At 43.0% G+C, this 15,385-nt stretch overlaps 1 protein-coding gene across 17 annotated transcripts; it reads left to right on the forward strand.

The window, feature by feature from the left end:
• Positions 1 to 97: 97 nt before the first annotated feature.
• On the forward strand, positions 98 to 13,618 carry ZNF211 (zinc finger protein 211). 17 transcript variants are annotated; one of them, XM_077980062.1, is made up of 6 exons: positions 2,872 to 3,131; positions 3,478 to 3,597; positions 3,715 to 3,753; positions 4,308 to 4,434; positions 10,756 to 10,911; positions 11,551 to 13,618. In XM_077980062.1, the coding sequence occupies exons 4-6, from the start codon at positions 4,401 to 4,403 to the stop codon at positions 13,026 to 13,028; spliced, it is 1,668 nt and encodes a 555-aa protein (XP_077836188.1). In that variant the 5' UTR covers positions 2,872 to 3,131; positions 3,478 to 3,597; positions 3,715 to 3,753; positions 4,308 to 4,400; the 3' UTR covers positions 13,029 to 13,618. The 17 variants fall into 17 exon arrangements, with proteins under 17 accessions (XP_077836194.1, XP_077836198.1, XP_077836190.1 ...); XM_077980068.1 differs by lacking the exons at positions 2,872 to 3,131; positions 3,478 to 3,597 and adding an exon at positions 98 to 237 and having other exon boundaries at positions 10,826 to 10,911; XM_077980070.1 differs by lacking the exon at positions 10,756 to 10,911 and having other exon boundaries at positions 3,408 to 3,597.
• Positions 13,619 to 15,385: the final 1,767 nt, after the last annotated feature.

Consider the following 15,385-nt stretch of genomic DNA (forward strand, 5'->3'; position numbering starts at 1 on the left):
TTGTCATCTGTGTCTTCTCTGGTGAGGTATCTAAACCTAAAGTCTTTGCCCATTTCGGTTTTTAATCAAGATGTTTCTTTTTTTTTTTTCTTTTGAGACGGAGTCTTGCACTGTCACTAGCTGGAGTGCTGTGGCATGATCTCGGCTCACTGCAACCTCCACCTCCTGGGTTCAAGCGATTCTTCTGCCTCAGCCTCCCGAGTAGCTGGGACTACAGGCATGCGCCACCATGCCCAGGTAATTTTTGTATTTTTTAGTAGAGACAGGGTTTCACCATGTTGGCCAGGATAGTCTTGATCTCTTGACCTTGTGATCCGCCCGCCTCAGCCTCCCAAAGTGCTGGGATTACAGGCATGAGCCACCAAGTCCAGCCCTGAAAATTTTATATGATTATACAAAACTTACTTCAGCTAATTGTGCTTCATTACCTCATGAGGAGTACTGGGAAGTTTTGAGTATGTGCAATGGATGGAAACATTGAATTTGGACATAAAGAGTTGTGTCCTTTTTTTTTGTTGTTGGAGACAGAGTCTCGCTCTGTCACCTAGGCTGGAATGCAGTGGCGCGATCTCAACTCACTGCAACCTTCACTTCCCAAGTTCAAGTGATTCTGATTCTCCTGCCTCAGCTTCCCGAGTAACTGGGATTACAGGTGCCCGCCACTACCCCTGGCTAATTTTGGAATTTTTAGTAGAGACGGGGTTTCACCACGTTGGCCAGGCTGTTCTTGAACTCCTCACCTCAGGTGATTCGCCCACCTTGGCCTCCCAAAGTGCTGGGATTACAAGCGTGAGCCACTGTGGCTGACGAGTTGTGTCATTTTTCACTAGTTTTTCAGTTGGTTACCTGAAAGTATGAATTTTTAAAGCATAATAGGATTCAGCAGTCTCAGGTAGGAAAAAAGTAACCTGGAAAGATCCCTGCATGTGAATGCACACACAGCTTTCAGGGTTCTGAAGAAATCCAGCATGTGTAGGATGTAGAGGAGATACATGGTAGGAGGTGAAGCAATATGTAATGGTTGGTTGTGTAATATAGGCCCAGCCGAGAACTGTAACCTTTTTCCTAAAGACGACGACAAGCCCATTGTGAGATCTAACCAGATGTACAATAGTAGTCATTCCACTTATAAATGTTTGTAGTAAATGTGTAAAGAAATACATTATATATTTGATAAAATCATTTTACAATTTTTAATTTTAATTTATTTTATTTTATTGGTATTAATTTGTCCTAAAGGATCATTTTTATTGTGAAATGTAAAATTTGACCTAGTATATATAAAATGTATATGTGTACATTTAACAATGTGCATATATGTACCTTAAAATAATATAAACTTTCTAGGCGACAGAGTGAGGCCCTGTTTAAAATAATAATCATAATTTGATATTTTATGCATTAAAAACTTTTGGCTGGGCAAGGTGACTCACGCTTGTAATCTCAGCAGTTTGGGAGGCTGAGGCAAGAAGATTGCATGGCCCTAGGGGTTTGAGACTAGCCTGGGCCCTATGGGGAGACCCCATTCCTACAATAATTTTTTTTAATTAGCCGGGTGTGGTGGTGTGCTTGTAGTCCCAGCTACTCAAGAGGCTGAGGCCGGAGGATCACTTGACCCCAGGAGGTTGAGGCTGCAATGAGCTATGATTGTTCCGCTGTACACCAGCCTGGACAACAATGAGACCCTGTCTCAAAAAAAAAAAATTAAATATTTTGATTATACAAGGAAAATGAACATTCATGTATTAAAGCTTCATGTTTTATGAACAAAACTGACTTTGCAGGCAGGAGAGCGTTTTCTGGGGGCACCAGAAGCAGGGAGCTTTCCTTGTCCATTGGATTCAGGGCTGCCCACTATCCCTCCACTATCTTCCTGTCATAGCCCTGTCTGGCGTCTTTTGTCCCTGACAAAACCTACAAAAAGTGACTTTAACACTTCAGGCTGCATGCATTTGAAGAGCAATAAGATAACATTTTTTCACTTCCAGCTACCAGTGGACATCTGCTGGGGTGGGCTGCATGGAATCTGAAATGATGTCTAAATACTGAAGTGATCCTCTACACTAGAGACTGATATACAGCTGACACCGACCCCCGCGGAATTGAAAATCCTCGTATTACTTTTGACTCCCCTAGACCTTAACTACTAATAGCCGACTGTTGCCCGGAAGCCTTATGAAGTTGCCCAGAAGCCTTATGAATTACATAAACTCCCAATCGATTAACATTTTGTATGATATATGCATGATATACGCATAACACATATATATATGATTACACATTTTGTATGATATATGCATTATATATATTTTAGTGTAAGAACTATACTTATACTAAAACAGACTAGAGAAAGGGTATCAGGAAAATTATAAGAGGCTCGTTGACATTTCACCCAATAAAAAAAGGAAAATAAAAGAATATGGAACGGAAAATACATTTACTAATTATTAAGTGGAAGTGTATCATCATAAAGGTCTTCATCCTTGTGTTCTTCACGCTAGGCAAGAGAATGAGGAGGGGCTGATCTTGTCTCTGGGGCAAGAGGTGGGGGAGCTAAAGGAGCACACTCGAAGTAACGTTTATTGGGAGAAAAAAAAAAAAAAAGCCTACGTGTAAATGGACCCGCACAGCTGAAACCTGTGTTGTTCAAGTGTCAGCCTACTTAAGACCTCAAACACCGAAGCCCCTCAGTCGCCCTGGAGGGCGGCAGACTCAGTTTCCTAGCGCTCCCAGCAGTCTGCACACAAGGCGCCGTCTGCCGCAGCCTTGGGGAGACTACATTTCCCAGAAAGCTTTGCGTCGAGCGGCAGTACTTTGATCCAATGAAAATCCAAGACAGGGGCATTTCCGTGTGGGCGTGCCCCTCGGGGCGGGACTTCTGGCGTGTTCGCAGCGGTCATTTTGGCTGCCCTCAGGTCCGTTCTATCCGTCAGCCTCCTTGGTGTGCCTCTTCGGCATCGAAGTGACGGACCGTGAAGCCGCGAGAGTCAGGTCTGAGGGTCGGAGGCAGAGCCGCCTGCGAGGCCTGCCTGGGGATAGCGGTGCTCGTGTTCCCCCCCGGTAGCCCGCAGCTCCCGGTCCAGCTCCGCCCACAGACTCGGATGGCGACCGCACTGAGGGACCCGGCTCCGGTGAGCACTGCGATCTCCGGACCTCCCCCGGCCGCGATTCTTAAGTCCCAAGTGAGGGGCACCAGCTCGCGTTTCTGTAGCACAGGGTCGGGGACACTGAGGCTCGTGGGTGGGGCCCCTGTTTCTGACATCCGATGTGGTGGGCAGGGGGACAAGGGACAGGACCGGCGCTTGCAGAGCTTGGATGGGCGACCGAGAAGGAGGCATTCAGGAACCTGGGCTCCACATTGTTACTGCAGAGAACAAAGTTTGAGAGAGATCTACCTTTATTCTTAGGGCCGTGGGAGCCATAGAGAGCTTAAACGAGAGACACCATCTGAGTTAGGATTTGAAAAATCCTCTGCAGGCTGTTCAGTGGAAGAAAAGACTTTAGAGATGGATGAGGACGTTGAGGCAGAGGGAGGTTGAATATTTTTCCAAGGCCACACAACTGGTGAGAGGCAGCACTAAGGACTGAGGCGCACAGGTTAGACAGTCGACCCAAAGTTACGTGGCTCTCGGCCGAGGCAAGGGTACAGGGAAGGTCTGTGCCCATGGAGCACTCCCATGATCACATTCCTCTGAGGCCTGCGTCTTTCCACAGGTTCCCATAGCTACAGAGGTACTTTTCAAGCTTACACAGGTAAGTGGAGGTATCTCAGCCCCTCACTGGTCTGGAATGTCCCTCCTCCCTCCCCACACAGATATTTTCTTTAGATTTGTGGTGTAACGGGACTCACCTACCATTCTCTCAGCTGTTGGTTTGGGAACCCTAGAGAATCCCTGAGTTCGGGGTGCTGAGTCCAGGTCAATGTTTCCATTTGGAGCAGCCAATGTAAAGGGGTGAAAGTTTATGATAGTACCAGCTTTTGGAACTCCTTGGAGGTGAGACTGAACTGGTTCAGGGAACTGCAGGTTTCCTTCATTTCTGTGAAGTTTGGCATCTATTGTGAGGAAGTTGGAGTTTGGGATAAGAGGAGGGAGATTTCTCTAACCCAAGTGTTGACAGGATACAGAGTAGAAAACAGAATGAAAACAGTGACTAATGGGAATGTGAAGAGACAGCAGGGATCAATGACACCAAGGTCTGGTGTCTCTTCTGACTTAGGGAGCTTGGGAGGAGAATGTATGAGGACATGGATTTTGAGTCTTCCAAAGTGAGACTGTTCATGGTTTCATCAATCCCTATTATGCTAGGGAAGTGTGACTTTTGAAGATGTGGCCGTGTACTTCTCCTGGGAGGAATGGGATCTCCTTGATGAGGCTCAGAAACACCTGTACTTCGATGTGATGCTGGAGAACTTTGCACTTACGTCCTCCCTGGGTAAGGCCCTCATACTCACCCTTGTGCCCTGTACCAGGCTCTGTGTTTCTCCTTTTCCTCAGGAGCAGCTCTGTCCTCATATCTGGACCATAGGCACTGCCTCCTTCCCCAGTTCCCTGGGTAGATGTTGTGGACTGAGTGCAAGCCTACTTCCCTTATCATCCCAGCCTAAAAGCACCTTGGGTAAGGATTTGGGATCAATCCTTACCCACATCTTACAGTAAGCCTAATAGATCCCACCTGACTTGCCTTCTCCCTGTCTGGTAACTTTCTAGATCTACGGCATCCAGTTTCCCCTCCCTTCATGTACCCGACATTTATTTGTGCTTGACTGTGACATGAAATGCAGTCACTGACATTGTCACTATTTACACAAACTGTTCTTGAACCACCAACCTTTCCATTAACAGCAGAACACTCTAATGAATTGCACCACAGAGACACTACACAGACTGTTCTTATAAAAACCTCCTCCAAGGTGTTCTTCTTTGTTTGTTTTTAATTGTAAAATATATATAACAAACTTTACTATTTTAATCATTTTTTTTTTTTTTTGAGGCGGAGTTTCGCTCTTGTTGCCCAGGCTGGAGTGCAATGGCACGATCTTGGCTCACCGCAACTTCCGCCTCCCAGGTTCAAGCAATTCTCCTGCCTCAGCCTCCCTAGTAGCTGGGATTATAGGCATGTGCCACCAGGCCCAGCTAATTTTGTATTTTTAGTAGAGACGGGGTTTCTCCATGTTGGTCAGGCTGGTCTCGAACTCCCGACCTCAGGCGATCCACCCGCCTCAGCCTCCCAAAGTGCTGGGATTACAGGCGTGAGCCACTGCGCCCGGCTTATTTTAATCATTTTCAAGTGTATAGTTCAGCAGCATTTAGTACATTCACATTGTTGTACAACTATCACCACCATCCTTCTGTACTACTTTTTCATCTTATAAAACTGAAACTTTGTACTCATTAAGCAATAACTCTTCCCATCCCCTGGCAACCACCATTTTGCTTTTGGTCTGTATGAATTTGTCTACCGTAAGTACCTCATATGAGTGGGATCACACAATATTTGTTCTTTTCTGTCTGGCTTACTTCACTTAGCATAATATCTTCAAGGTTCATCCATGTTGTAATGTGTATCAGAATTGCTTCTTTTTAAGGCTGAATAATATTCTTTTGTATGTATTAGTTTATCCATTCCTTCATCAGTGGACACAGGTTGTTTTCACCTTCTGGCTGTTGTGAATAATATTACTGTGAACATGGGTGTTCAGATACATATTTGTGTTCTTGCTTTCAATTCTTTTGGGTATTGGCCCAAAAGCAGAATTTCTGGATCATAAGGTAATTATTTTTAATTTTTAAGGAACCACCAGAATTGTTTTTCATAGCAGCTGCACCGTTTTACATTCCCACAAGCAGCAGACAAAGGTTCTAGTTTCTTCACACCCTCACCATCACTTGTTATTTTCTGATTTTTTTTGATAAGTCATCCAAATTGGTGTGAGGTGATATCTCATTGTGGTTGTGATTTGCAGATTACTGATATTGAGCGTCTGTTCATGTGCTGATTGGCTATTTGTATATCTTCAAATGATGTTTTTATTCAAGTCCTTTGCCTATTTTTAAATTGAGTTTTATTAATTGTAATTAGAAGTGTTAAATATAATTTTTTATTGAGTTTTAAGAGTTATCTATGTTCTAGATATTCCTTTATCAGATACGTGATTTGCAAATGTTTTCTCTTATTTTGTGGGTTACATTTTTAGTGTGTTGATAGGATCCTTTGATGTACAAGTTTCTCATTTTGATGAATTCCGTTTTACTGTTTTACTTTTATTGTCTATGCTTTTTATATCATATCCAAGGAATCATTAACAAGTCCAGTGTCATGAAGCTTTTTCCTTGTTTTAAGAGTTTTACAGTTTTAGTGCTTACATTCAGCTCTTTGATCTGTTTTGAATTAATTTTTATATGTGGTGTCAGGTAAGGGACCAACTTCATTCTTTCACATGTAGATACCCAGTTTTCCTAGCATCATGTGTTGAAAATTTGTCTTCTTTCTCCTGGTCAAAAATCATTTGGCCAGATATTTGAGGGTTTATTTCTGGGGTCTCTTCTAGTCCATTGATCTATATGTCTTTCTTTATGGGAGTACCACAGTTTTAATTTCTCTAGCCTTGCAGTAAGTTTTGAAATTACAAACTGTGAGTCTTCCAACTTTCATCCTTTTCAAAATTGTTTTAGCTATTCTGTGTCTCTTAATATTTCAAATGAATTTTAGGATGGATTTTTTTATTTCTGCAAAGTAACATCATTTGGATTTTGATAGGTATTGCACTTTTATTTTTTTATTTTATTTTTTTTTTTGAGACGGAGTCTTGCTCCGTCACCCAGGCTGGAGTGCAGTGGCCGGATCTCAGCTCACTGCAAGCTCCGCCTCCCGGGTTTATGCCATTCTCCTGCCTCAGCCTCCCTAGTAGCTGGGACTACAGGCACCCGCCACCTCGCCCAGCTAGTTTTTTTTTGTATTGTTAGTAGAGACGGGGTTTCACTGTGTTAGCCAGGATGGTCTCGATCTCCTGACCTCGTGATCTGCCCGTCTCGGCCTCCCAAAGTGCTGGGATTACAGGCTTGAGCCACCGCGCCCGGCCGATAGGTATCACACTTTCTATAGATTACTTTGTCTAGTATAGACGTCTTAACAATATTGAGCCCTCTAGTCCATGAACAGGCATGTGATATATTTTCTTTTATTAATGTTTTATTTAATTCATTTTAGCAATATTTTGTAGTTTCTAGTGTACAAGGCTTTTACTTGTTTGGTTAAGTTAATCTTTAATGTTTTATTCTTTTTGATATAAGTGGAATTGTTTACTTTTCAAATTGTTCATCATTAGTGTATAGAAGCGTAACTGATTTTTGCATGTTGTATTTGTATTCTTCTATTTGCTGAATTTGCTTATTAGTTGTAACAGTTTTTTCGTGGAATCTTTATGGTATTCCATGTATATTATCTGTGAGTAGGGATAATTTTACTCCTCTTTTCCCATTTTGGTCCCTTTTCTTTCTTTTTCTTGCCTAATTGCTACATTAAACAGAAGTGCTAAAAGTAGGCATCCTTATCTTGTTGTTAATCTTAGAGGAAAATCTTTCAGTCTTTCATTGTCGAGTATAATTTTAGCTGTGGGTTTTATTTTTGTTTTTGGTTTTTTTGCATATGTATTTTATTATGTTTAGTTAATTTCCCCCTATTCCTGGTTTACTGAGTGTTTTCCTCACGAAGAAGTGTTGCATATTGTCTAATGCTTTTAGTGCATCAGCTGAGATGATTGTTTTAATTTTTTTAGAGATAGGGTCTTGCTATGTTACACAGGCTGGTCTTAAGCTCCTGGCCTCAAGCGATCCTCCTGCCTCAGCCTCCCAAGTAGCTGGGATTACAGGTGCAAGCCATCACTTTGATCAGTTTTTGTTTGTTGAACCATCCTTGCATTCCAGGAATAAATTCTATCTGGTGGTAGTGCATAATCCTTTTAATATGCTGTTGAATTCAGTTTGCTAATATTTGGTTGATGGTTTTTGCATTAATAATCAAGGATATTGCTGGGCGCGGTGGCTCAAGCCTGTAATCCCAGCACTTTGGGAGGCCGAGACGGGCAGATCACGAGGTCAGGAGATCGAGACCATCCTGGCTAACACGGTGAAACCCCGTCTCTACTAAAAAATACAAAAAACTAGCCGGGCGAGGTGGTGGGCGCCTGTAGTCCCAGCTACTCGGGAGGCTGAGGCAGGAGAATGGCGTAAACCCGGGAGGCGGAGCTTGCAGTGAGCTGAGATCCAGCCACTGCACTCCAGCCTGGGCAACAGAGCGAGACTCCGTCTCCAAAAAAAAAAAAAAAAAATCAAGGATATTGGTCTGTAGTTATGTTTTCTTACACAATCTTTGTGTCATTTGGATTGGAATCAGGGTAATGCTGGCCATGTAGGATGAATTTAGAAGTGTGTACGCTACAGTTTTTTGAAAGAATTTGAAAATGATAAGTATTAGTTCTTCATTAAATGATTGTCTTTTTTTTTTTTTTTCCTTTTTGTGGAGAACGGGATCTCGCTATATTACCCAGGCAGGTCTCGAACTCCTGGGCCCAAGCTATCCTCCCGCCTCTGCCTCCCTGAGAGCTGGGATTACAGGCGTGAGCCACCGCGCCCGGCCAATTAAATGATTGGTAGAATTCATCTGTGAAGCCATCAAGTCAAGGGCTTTTCTTTAAGGTTTGTCTTTTTTTTTTTTTTTTTTTTTGAGATGGAGTCTTGCTCTGACACCCAGGCTAGAGTGCAGTGGTGTGATCTTGGCTCACTGCAACCTCCACTTCCTGGATTCAAGCAATTCTCCTGCCTTGACCTCCCGAGTAGCTGGGGTTACAGGAACATGCCATCATACCTGGCTAATTTTTGTATTTTTAATAGAGACAGGGTTTCACCACGTTGGCCAGGCTGGTCTTGAACTCCTGACCTCAGGTGATCCACCCGCTGCCTCGGCCTCCCAAAGTGCTGGAATTACAGGCATGAGCCACTGCACCTGGCCAGGTTTGTCAATTTTGATAACCTTTTCAAAGAAACACCTTTTGGTTTTGTTGATTTTTTTTTTCTATTGTTTTTCTCTTCTGTATTTTATTTATCTAGGCTTTAGTCTTTATTATTTTTTTCCTGCCAGCTTTGGTTTTAGTTTGTTCCTCTTTTTATAATCCCTTAAGTTGTAAAAATAGATTGTTGAGTTGAGATCTTTCATCTTTTTAAGGTTTATAGCTATAAATTTCCCCTTTAGTACTGCTTTTACTGTATCTCCAATTTATTTCCCTTCTGATTTCTTCATGGCCCCACTGGTTGTTCAGTATTGTATTAATTTCTACAGATTTGTAAATTTTTTAGTTTCCTTCTATTAAGAGTTCCCAACCTCATCCCACTGTGGTTGGAGAAGATACTTTGTATGATGTGTGTCTTTCTAAATCAAATGAGGCTTAATTTATGGTCTGTCCTGGAGAATGTTCTAGGTACACATGAAGGGAATGTGTATTCTGTTGTTGTTGGGTAGAATACTCTTTATATATTTGTTAGAGCTAGTTGGTTGTTTAGGTCCTCTGTTTTCTCACTTCTCTCTGATTCTTCTGTCCACTGCTGAGAGTCAGGTATCGATGTATTTAACTGTTATTGTAGAACCATCCATTTCTCCCTTCAGTTCTGTCCATTTTTGCCTCATGTGTTTTGGTGGTCTATTATTAGGTGCATAAGTGTTTATAAATGTTATTTCCTCTTGCTCTATTGACCTTTTTTATTAGTATATAATATCCTTTTATATCTCTTGTTACCCTTTTTGATTTAAAGTCTGTATTGTATGATATTAGTGTAGCCATTCTTACTCTTTTTTGCTTGCTATTTGCATGGAATATCTTTTTGTAGCCTGTCACTTCCACCTTATTTATATCTTTGGATCTAAAGCGAATCTCTTGTAGACATCATAAAGTTGGATCATGGGTTGTTTTCATTTTAACCCATTCTGCCAATCTTTGTCTTTTGGCAGAGTTTAAGCTAAAAGTTTGGAGAGTTTAAGGCATTTATGTTTAAGGTAATCACTGATAAGGACGGGTTGACTTGTATCATTTTGCTCCTTGTTTTCCCCATGTCTTATAGCCTTATAGCTTTTTTGATCCTAATTGCCTACATTACTGCTTCTTTTGTGTTCGGCTCACTTTTTTTTTTTTTTTTTTGTACTGAAACTTTTTAATTCCTTGTCATTTCCTTTGTGTACTCTTTCTTTCCTTCCTTCCTTCCTTCCTTCCTTTCTTTTCTTTCCTCTTTCTCTTAATGGAGTCTCACTCTGTCGCCCAGGCTGGAGTGCAGTGGGGCGATCTTGGCTCACTGCAACCTCTGCCTCCCATGTTCAAGCGATTCTCCTGCCTCAGCCTCCTGAGTAATCCCTCCTGGGATTACAAACACACACCACCACACCCAGCTAATTTTTGTATTTTTAGTAGAGACAGGGTTTCACCATGTTGGCCATGCTGGTCCCAAACTCCTGACCTCAGTTGATCCAGCAACCTCAGCCTCCCAAAGTGCTGGGATTATAGGCGTGAGCCACCATGCCCAGTTCTTTGTATACTTTATGTAGCTCTTTTTTTTAAATAGTTACCATGGGAATTACATTTAGCATCCTAAAGTTACAACACTAACTTGAATTTATACAAACTTAACTTCTTTAACTTTCCTTGTTCTTTTTTGTGCCCAGTTCTTCTGGGCCAGTGTTAGTTGCTCACGTGTCCTGTCTTTCCCTTAGGACTTACATCATCCTGGTCTCATGTAGTTGCTCAACTAGGACTAGGGGAAGTGTCCTCTGTTCTTCACAGGATGTTCATGACTCCAGCCTCAGCAAGATGGGATCAGAGAGAGCCTGGCCTACATGAATGGCACTTGGGAAAAGGCATGTCATCAGGTCTGTGTTTAAATTGCACCAGGAACCTGTCCTGTTTGACTTGTCTTGATGCCTTTGCCCGAGACACTTCACTTTGACCTTCCCCTCTTCATTCTTAACAGTTTACAAACTTGTTATTTCTCCTACTTGTCATTTTTATTTTGACTTCTAGCTAATGCTAATCCTCACCTCTCCGGACTCCTTATTCCATCTGTTCTTTACACTGTTCCCTCTGTAGCATTCTGTAATATTATTTTGTCCTGAAGTGTGCATATCTCCCTTACTAGTCCCTGAACACCAGTTACTGTTCCAGTGAGGTTTTCCTCGGCCTGGACATACACTTCACGGCATCACTTGTCACCAGCAGATATGATCCCGCTAAAAGCTATTATCAGAGGAATTAATTGTAGAACATGCCTCTTAGTCCTGGGCCATACCTTAGCCTTGTATACTGTACCTGGGAGGGCCCACCCTCCCTATTCCATAACCTTAGGGACCAGTAATGCACAACAGGTGCTTCCTGAACCTGACCCCCAACTCACTTTTCCTGAAGACAGGCCCATATACTGGTTCTTTGCTATAACTGATGTGCATTTGCGATTGCATTGCCTCCTCCTAATAAAGGTAACATGTACTTCACCACGACCTCTTTACTTTTAGGTTGTTGGCATGGAGTGGAGCATGAGGAAACACCTTCTGAACAGAGAATTTCTGTAGAAGGAGTGCCACAGTTCAGGACTTCCAAAGAAGGTTCATCTTCCCAGAATGCCTACTCCTGTGAAATATGTGGCCTGGTCTTGAGAGATATTTTGCACTTGGCTGAACACCAAGGAACAAACTGTGGGCAGAAACTACACACATATGGAAAACAATTCTACATCAATGCAAATCTTCAACAGCACCAGAGGCAGCACATTAAAGAGGCACCTTTCACAAGTTACGTGGACACAACCTCATTTACAAAGAGCTGCACAGTCCACGTGTCGGAGAAGCCCTTCACCTGTAGGGAGATCAGGAAAGACTTCCTGGCCAACATGAGGTTTCTCCATCAAGAAGCCACTCAAACAGGGGAGAAGCCAAATAACAGTAACAAGTGTGTGGTGGCCTTTTACAGTGGAAAAAGTCATCGCAACTGGGGAAAATACAGTAAAGCCTTTAGCCACACAGACACACTTGTTCAGGACCAGAGAATCCTCACTAGAGAAGGGCTTTTTGAGTGCAGCAAATGTGGGAAAGCATGTACGCGAAGATGTAACCTCATTCAGCACCAGAAAGTCCACAGTGAAGAAAGGCCTTATGAATGCAACGAATGTGGAAAATTCTTTACCTACTACTCCAGTTTCATTATACATCAAAGAGTTCATACTGGAGAAAGGCCTTATGTGTGCCCTGAATGTGGGAAATCCTTTAGTCAGATCTACAGCCTCAATAGCCATAGGAAAGTTCACACTGGAGAAAGGCCTTATGAATGCAGCGAATGTGGGAAATCTTTTAGCCAAAGGTCCAACCTCATGCAGCATCGCAGAGTTCACACTGGAGAAAGACCTTATGAATGCAGTGAATGTGGGAAATCTTTTAGCCAAAACTTCAGCCTCATTTACCACCAGAGAGTTCACACTGGAGAAAGACCTCATGAATGCAATGAATGTGGAAAATCCTTTAGCCGAAGCTCCAGCCTCATTCACCACCGGAGACTTCACACAGGAGAAAGACCCTATGAGTGCAGTAAATGTGGGAAATCGTTTAAGCAAAGCTCCAGCTTCAGTTCACATCGGAAAGTCCACACAGGGGAAAGGCCTTATGTGTGTGGGGAATGTGGGAAATCCTTTAGCCATAGCTCCAACCTTAAGAACCACCAGAGAGTTCACACTGGAGAAAGGCCTGTTGAGTGCAGTGAATGTAGCAAATCCTTTAGCTGTAAATCTAACCTCATTAAACACCTGAGAGTTCACACTGGAGAAAGGCCTTATGAGTGCAGTGAATGTGGGAAATCCTTTAGCCAAAGTTCTAGCCTCATTCAACACCGGAGAGTTCACACTGGAAAAAGGCCTTATCAGTGCAGTGAATGTGGGAAATCCTTTGGCTGCAAATCTGTCCTCATTCAACACCAGAGAGTTCACATTGGAGAAAAGCCTTAACTGTACTGAGAATATGCAAGTTCCTTTTAGTGTAATTATACTGAAGGAGTACACCGGTGAGAGAGACAAGTACCTGAACTGGAAGCCCCAACATCTAAGGATATATATACAGTGGGCAGATTCCCCTTAAGTTCCAGGTATGTGTTACACTTTCTAACCTGCCATTTAGAAAGTGTTAGACTTTCTCACCTGCCATATATGGCTCTTGCCATTTATGTCACTGACAGTTTCTGAGGCAGAAGCCGTATCACATCTACCACCTGTGAGGTCCACATAATGTGCATCATTTACCTCCTGAACCTGCTGAAGGAAGCAGACCTCTGTTTCTCCCTATTTGCTAGAAGAAATCATGAATAGTCTTGAGTCTTCCTCTCTGACAAGTTAGGGCATGGACTTGACCCAGCTTTGTGCCAGAGAACCCAATATGAGTGTTGTTGGCAGCTTGCCAAGAAGGACTCTTCTTTCAAGACATGTTGGTTTCATGTGACACCTCCATGGATTTTTTCCAGCCTCTAAGTCACCAACTTTGGAACTGCCTGCCTCACATTGCTTTGTTTTTTACAATAATAAAGGTATTATTATTTAAGCTACCTTTATCTTGGCATTTGATTTACTCTTTAAGGTGGTTCAAAAACAGAATTGGGCCCTGCCAGCTTTACAGAGTAAACACCTTTGGAGGGAGAGGGAGGTGTCATATTATTTGTATGCCTCAGAGACAACAGTATAATGGAAAAATACAACTGTCTTTCCAGTTTTGGCATAATCTGAATTTGAATTATTGCCCATACAAAAAATTAGCTGGGTGTGGTGGTGGGCCCCTGTAGTCCCAGCTACTCAGGAGGCTGAGGCAGGAGAATGGCGTGAACCTCGGAGACAGAGCTTGCAGTGAGCCGAGATTGTGCCGCTGCACTCCAGCCTGGGTGACAGAGTGAGACTCCGTCTCAAAAAAAAAAAAAAAAAACCAACCTGGGCATGGTGGCGTGCACTTGTAGTCCCAGCCACACAGGAGGCTGAGGCAGGAGAATCACTTGAACTCGGGAGGTGCAGGTTACAGTGAGCCAAGATCGCCCCATGGTATTCCAGCCTGGGTGACAGAGAGAGACTCTTGTCTCAAAAAAAAAAAAAAATACATAGAACTACACGCACACAACGAGTGTATAAAATGGTGAGGTCTGAAAGAGGTCTGAGGATTGAACCAATGTCGCATTCCTGGTTTTGATGATGTTCTAAGGTTATATAAGATGTTACTACTGGGGAAAGTAGGTGAAAGGTATTCTGCACTATTGATATGGTGTGGATATCTGTCCTGCCCAAACCTCATGTTGAAATGTAATCTCCAATGTTGGAGGTGGGGCCTGGCAGGAGGTGATTGGCTCATGAGGGTGGTTTCCCCTGAATGGTTTAGCACCATCCTTTTGGTGCTGTCCTCACGATAGTGAGTTCTCATGAGATCTGGTTGTTTGAAAGTATGTGGCACCTCCAACTTTGCTCTTGCTCCTGACCCTACTCTTACATTTGCAACGTCCTGCATATCTGTATTTCAAACTAAATTCTTAAAAATTTTCACTGTTCTGTATATTTCCACAGTGTGTATAGTTCACTGTTCTGTATATTTCCACATCAGAATGTGTAATTTTCAGCCAGATGTGGTGGTTCACTCTTGTAATCCCAGCACTTTGGGAGGCCAAGGTGGGTGGATCACCTGAGGTCAGTAGTTCGAGATCAGCCTGACCAACATGGTAAAACCCCCTCTCTACTAAAAATACAAACAGTAGCTGGGTGTGGTGGTGGGTGCCTGTAATTCCAGCTACTCAGGAGGGTTAGGTTACTTACTCACCACTATACTAATGAGGATGAAGCCTCTTTTTTTTTTTTTTTTTTTTTTGAGACCAAATTTTTGCTCGTTGCCCGGGCTGCAATGGTACGATCTCGGCTCACTGCAGCCTCCTCCTCCTGGTTCAAGTGATTCTCCTGCCTCAGCCTCTCGTGTAACTGGGACTACAGGCTTGAGCCACCATGCCTGGCTAATTTTTGTGTTTTTAGTAGAGATGGGTTTCACCATGTTGGCCAAGCAGGTCTTGAACTACTGATCTCAAGTGATCCACCCACCTTGGCCTCCCAAAGTGTTGAGATTACAGGCGTGAGCCGCTGCACCCAGCCTAAGATTATTCTTTACTTTGTTGTTGTTGTTGTTGTTGTTGTTGTTTTTAAGGTCTCATTTGTCACCCAGGCTGGAGTGCAGTAGCATGATCTCAGCTCACTGCAGCCTCAACCTCCTGGGTTCAAGAGATCCTCCTGCCTTAGCCCCTTTTCTGCTCTCCACCCTCACCCCCAATAGCTGGAACTACGGGTGTACC

This window comes from Macaca mulatta, chromosome 19 (assembly GCF_049350105.2).
Source record: "Macaca mulatta isolate MMU2019108-1 chromosome 19, T2T-MMU8v2.0, whole genome shotgun sequence".
Taxonomy (NCBI): domain Eukaryota; kingdom Metazoa; phylum Chordata; class Mammalia; order Primates; family Cercopithecidae; genus Macaca; species Macaca mulatta.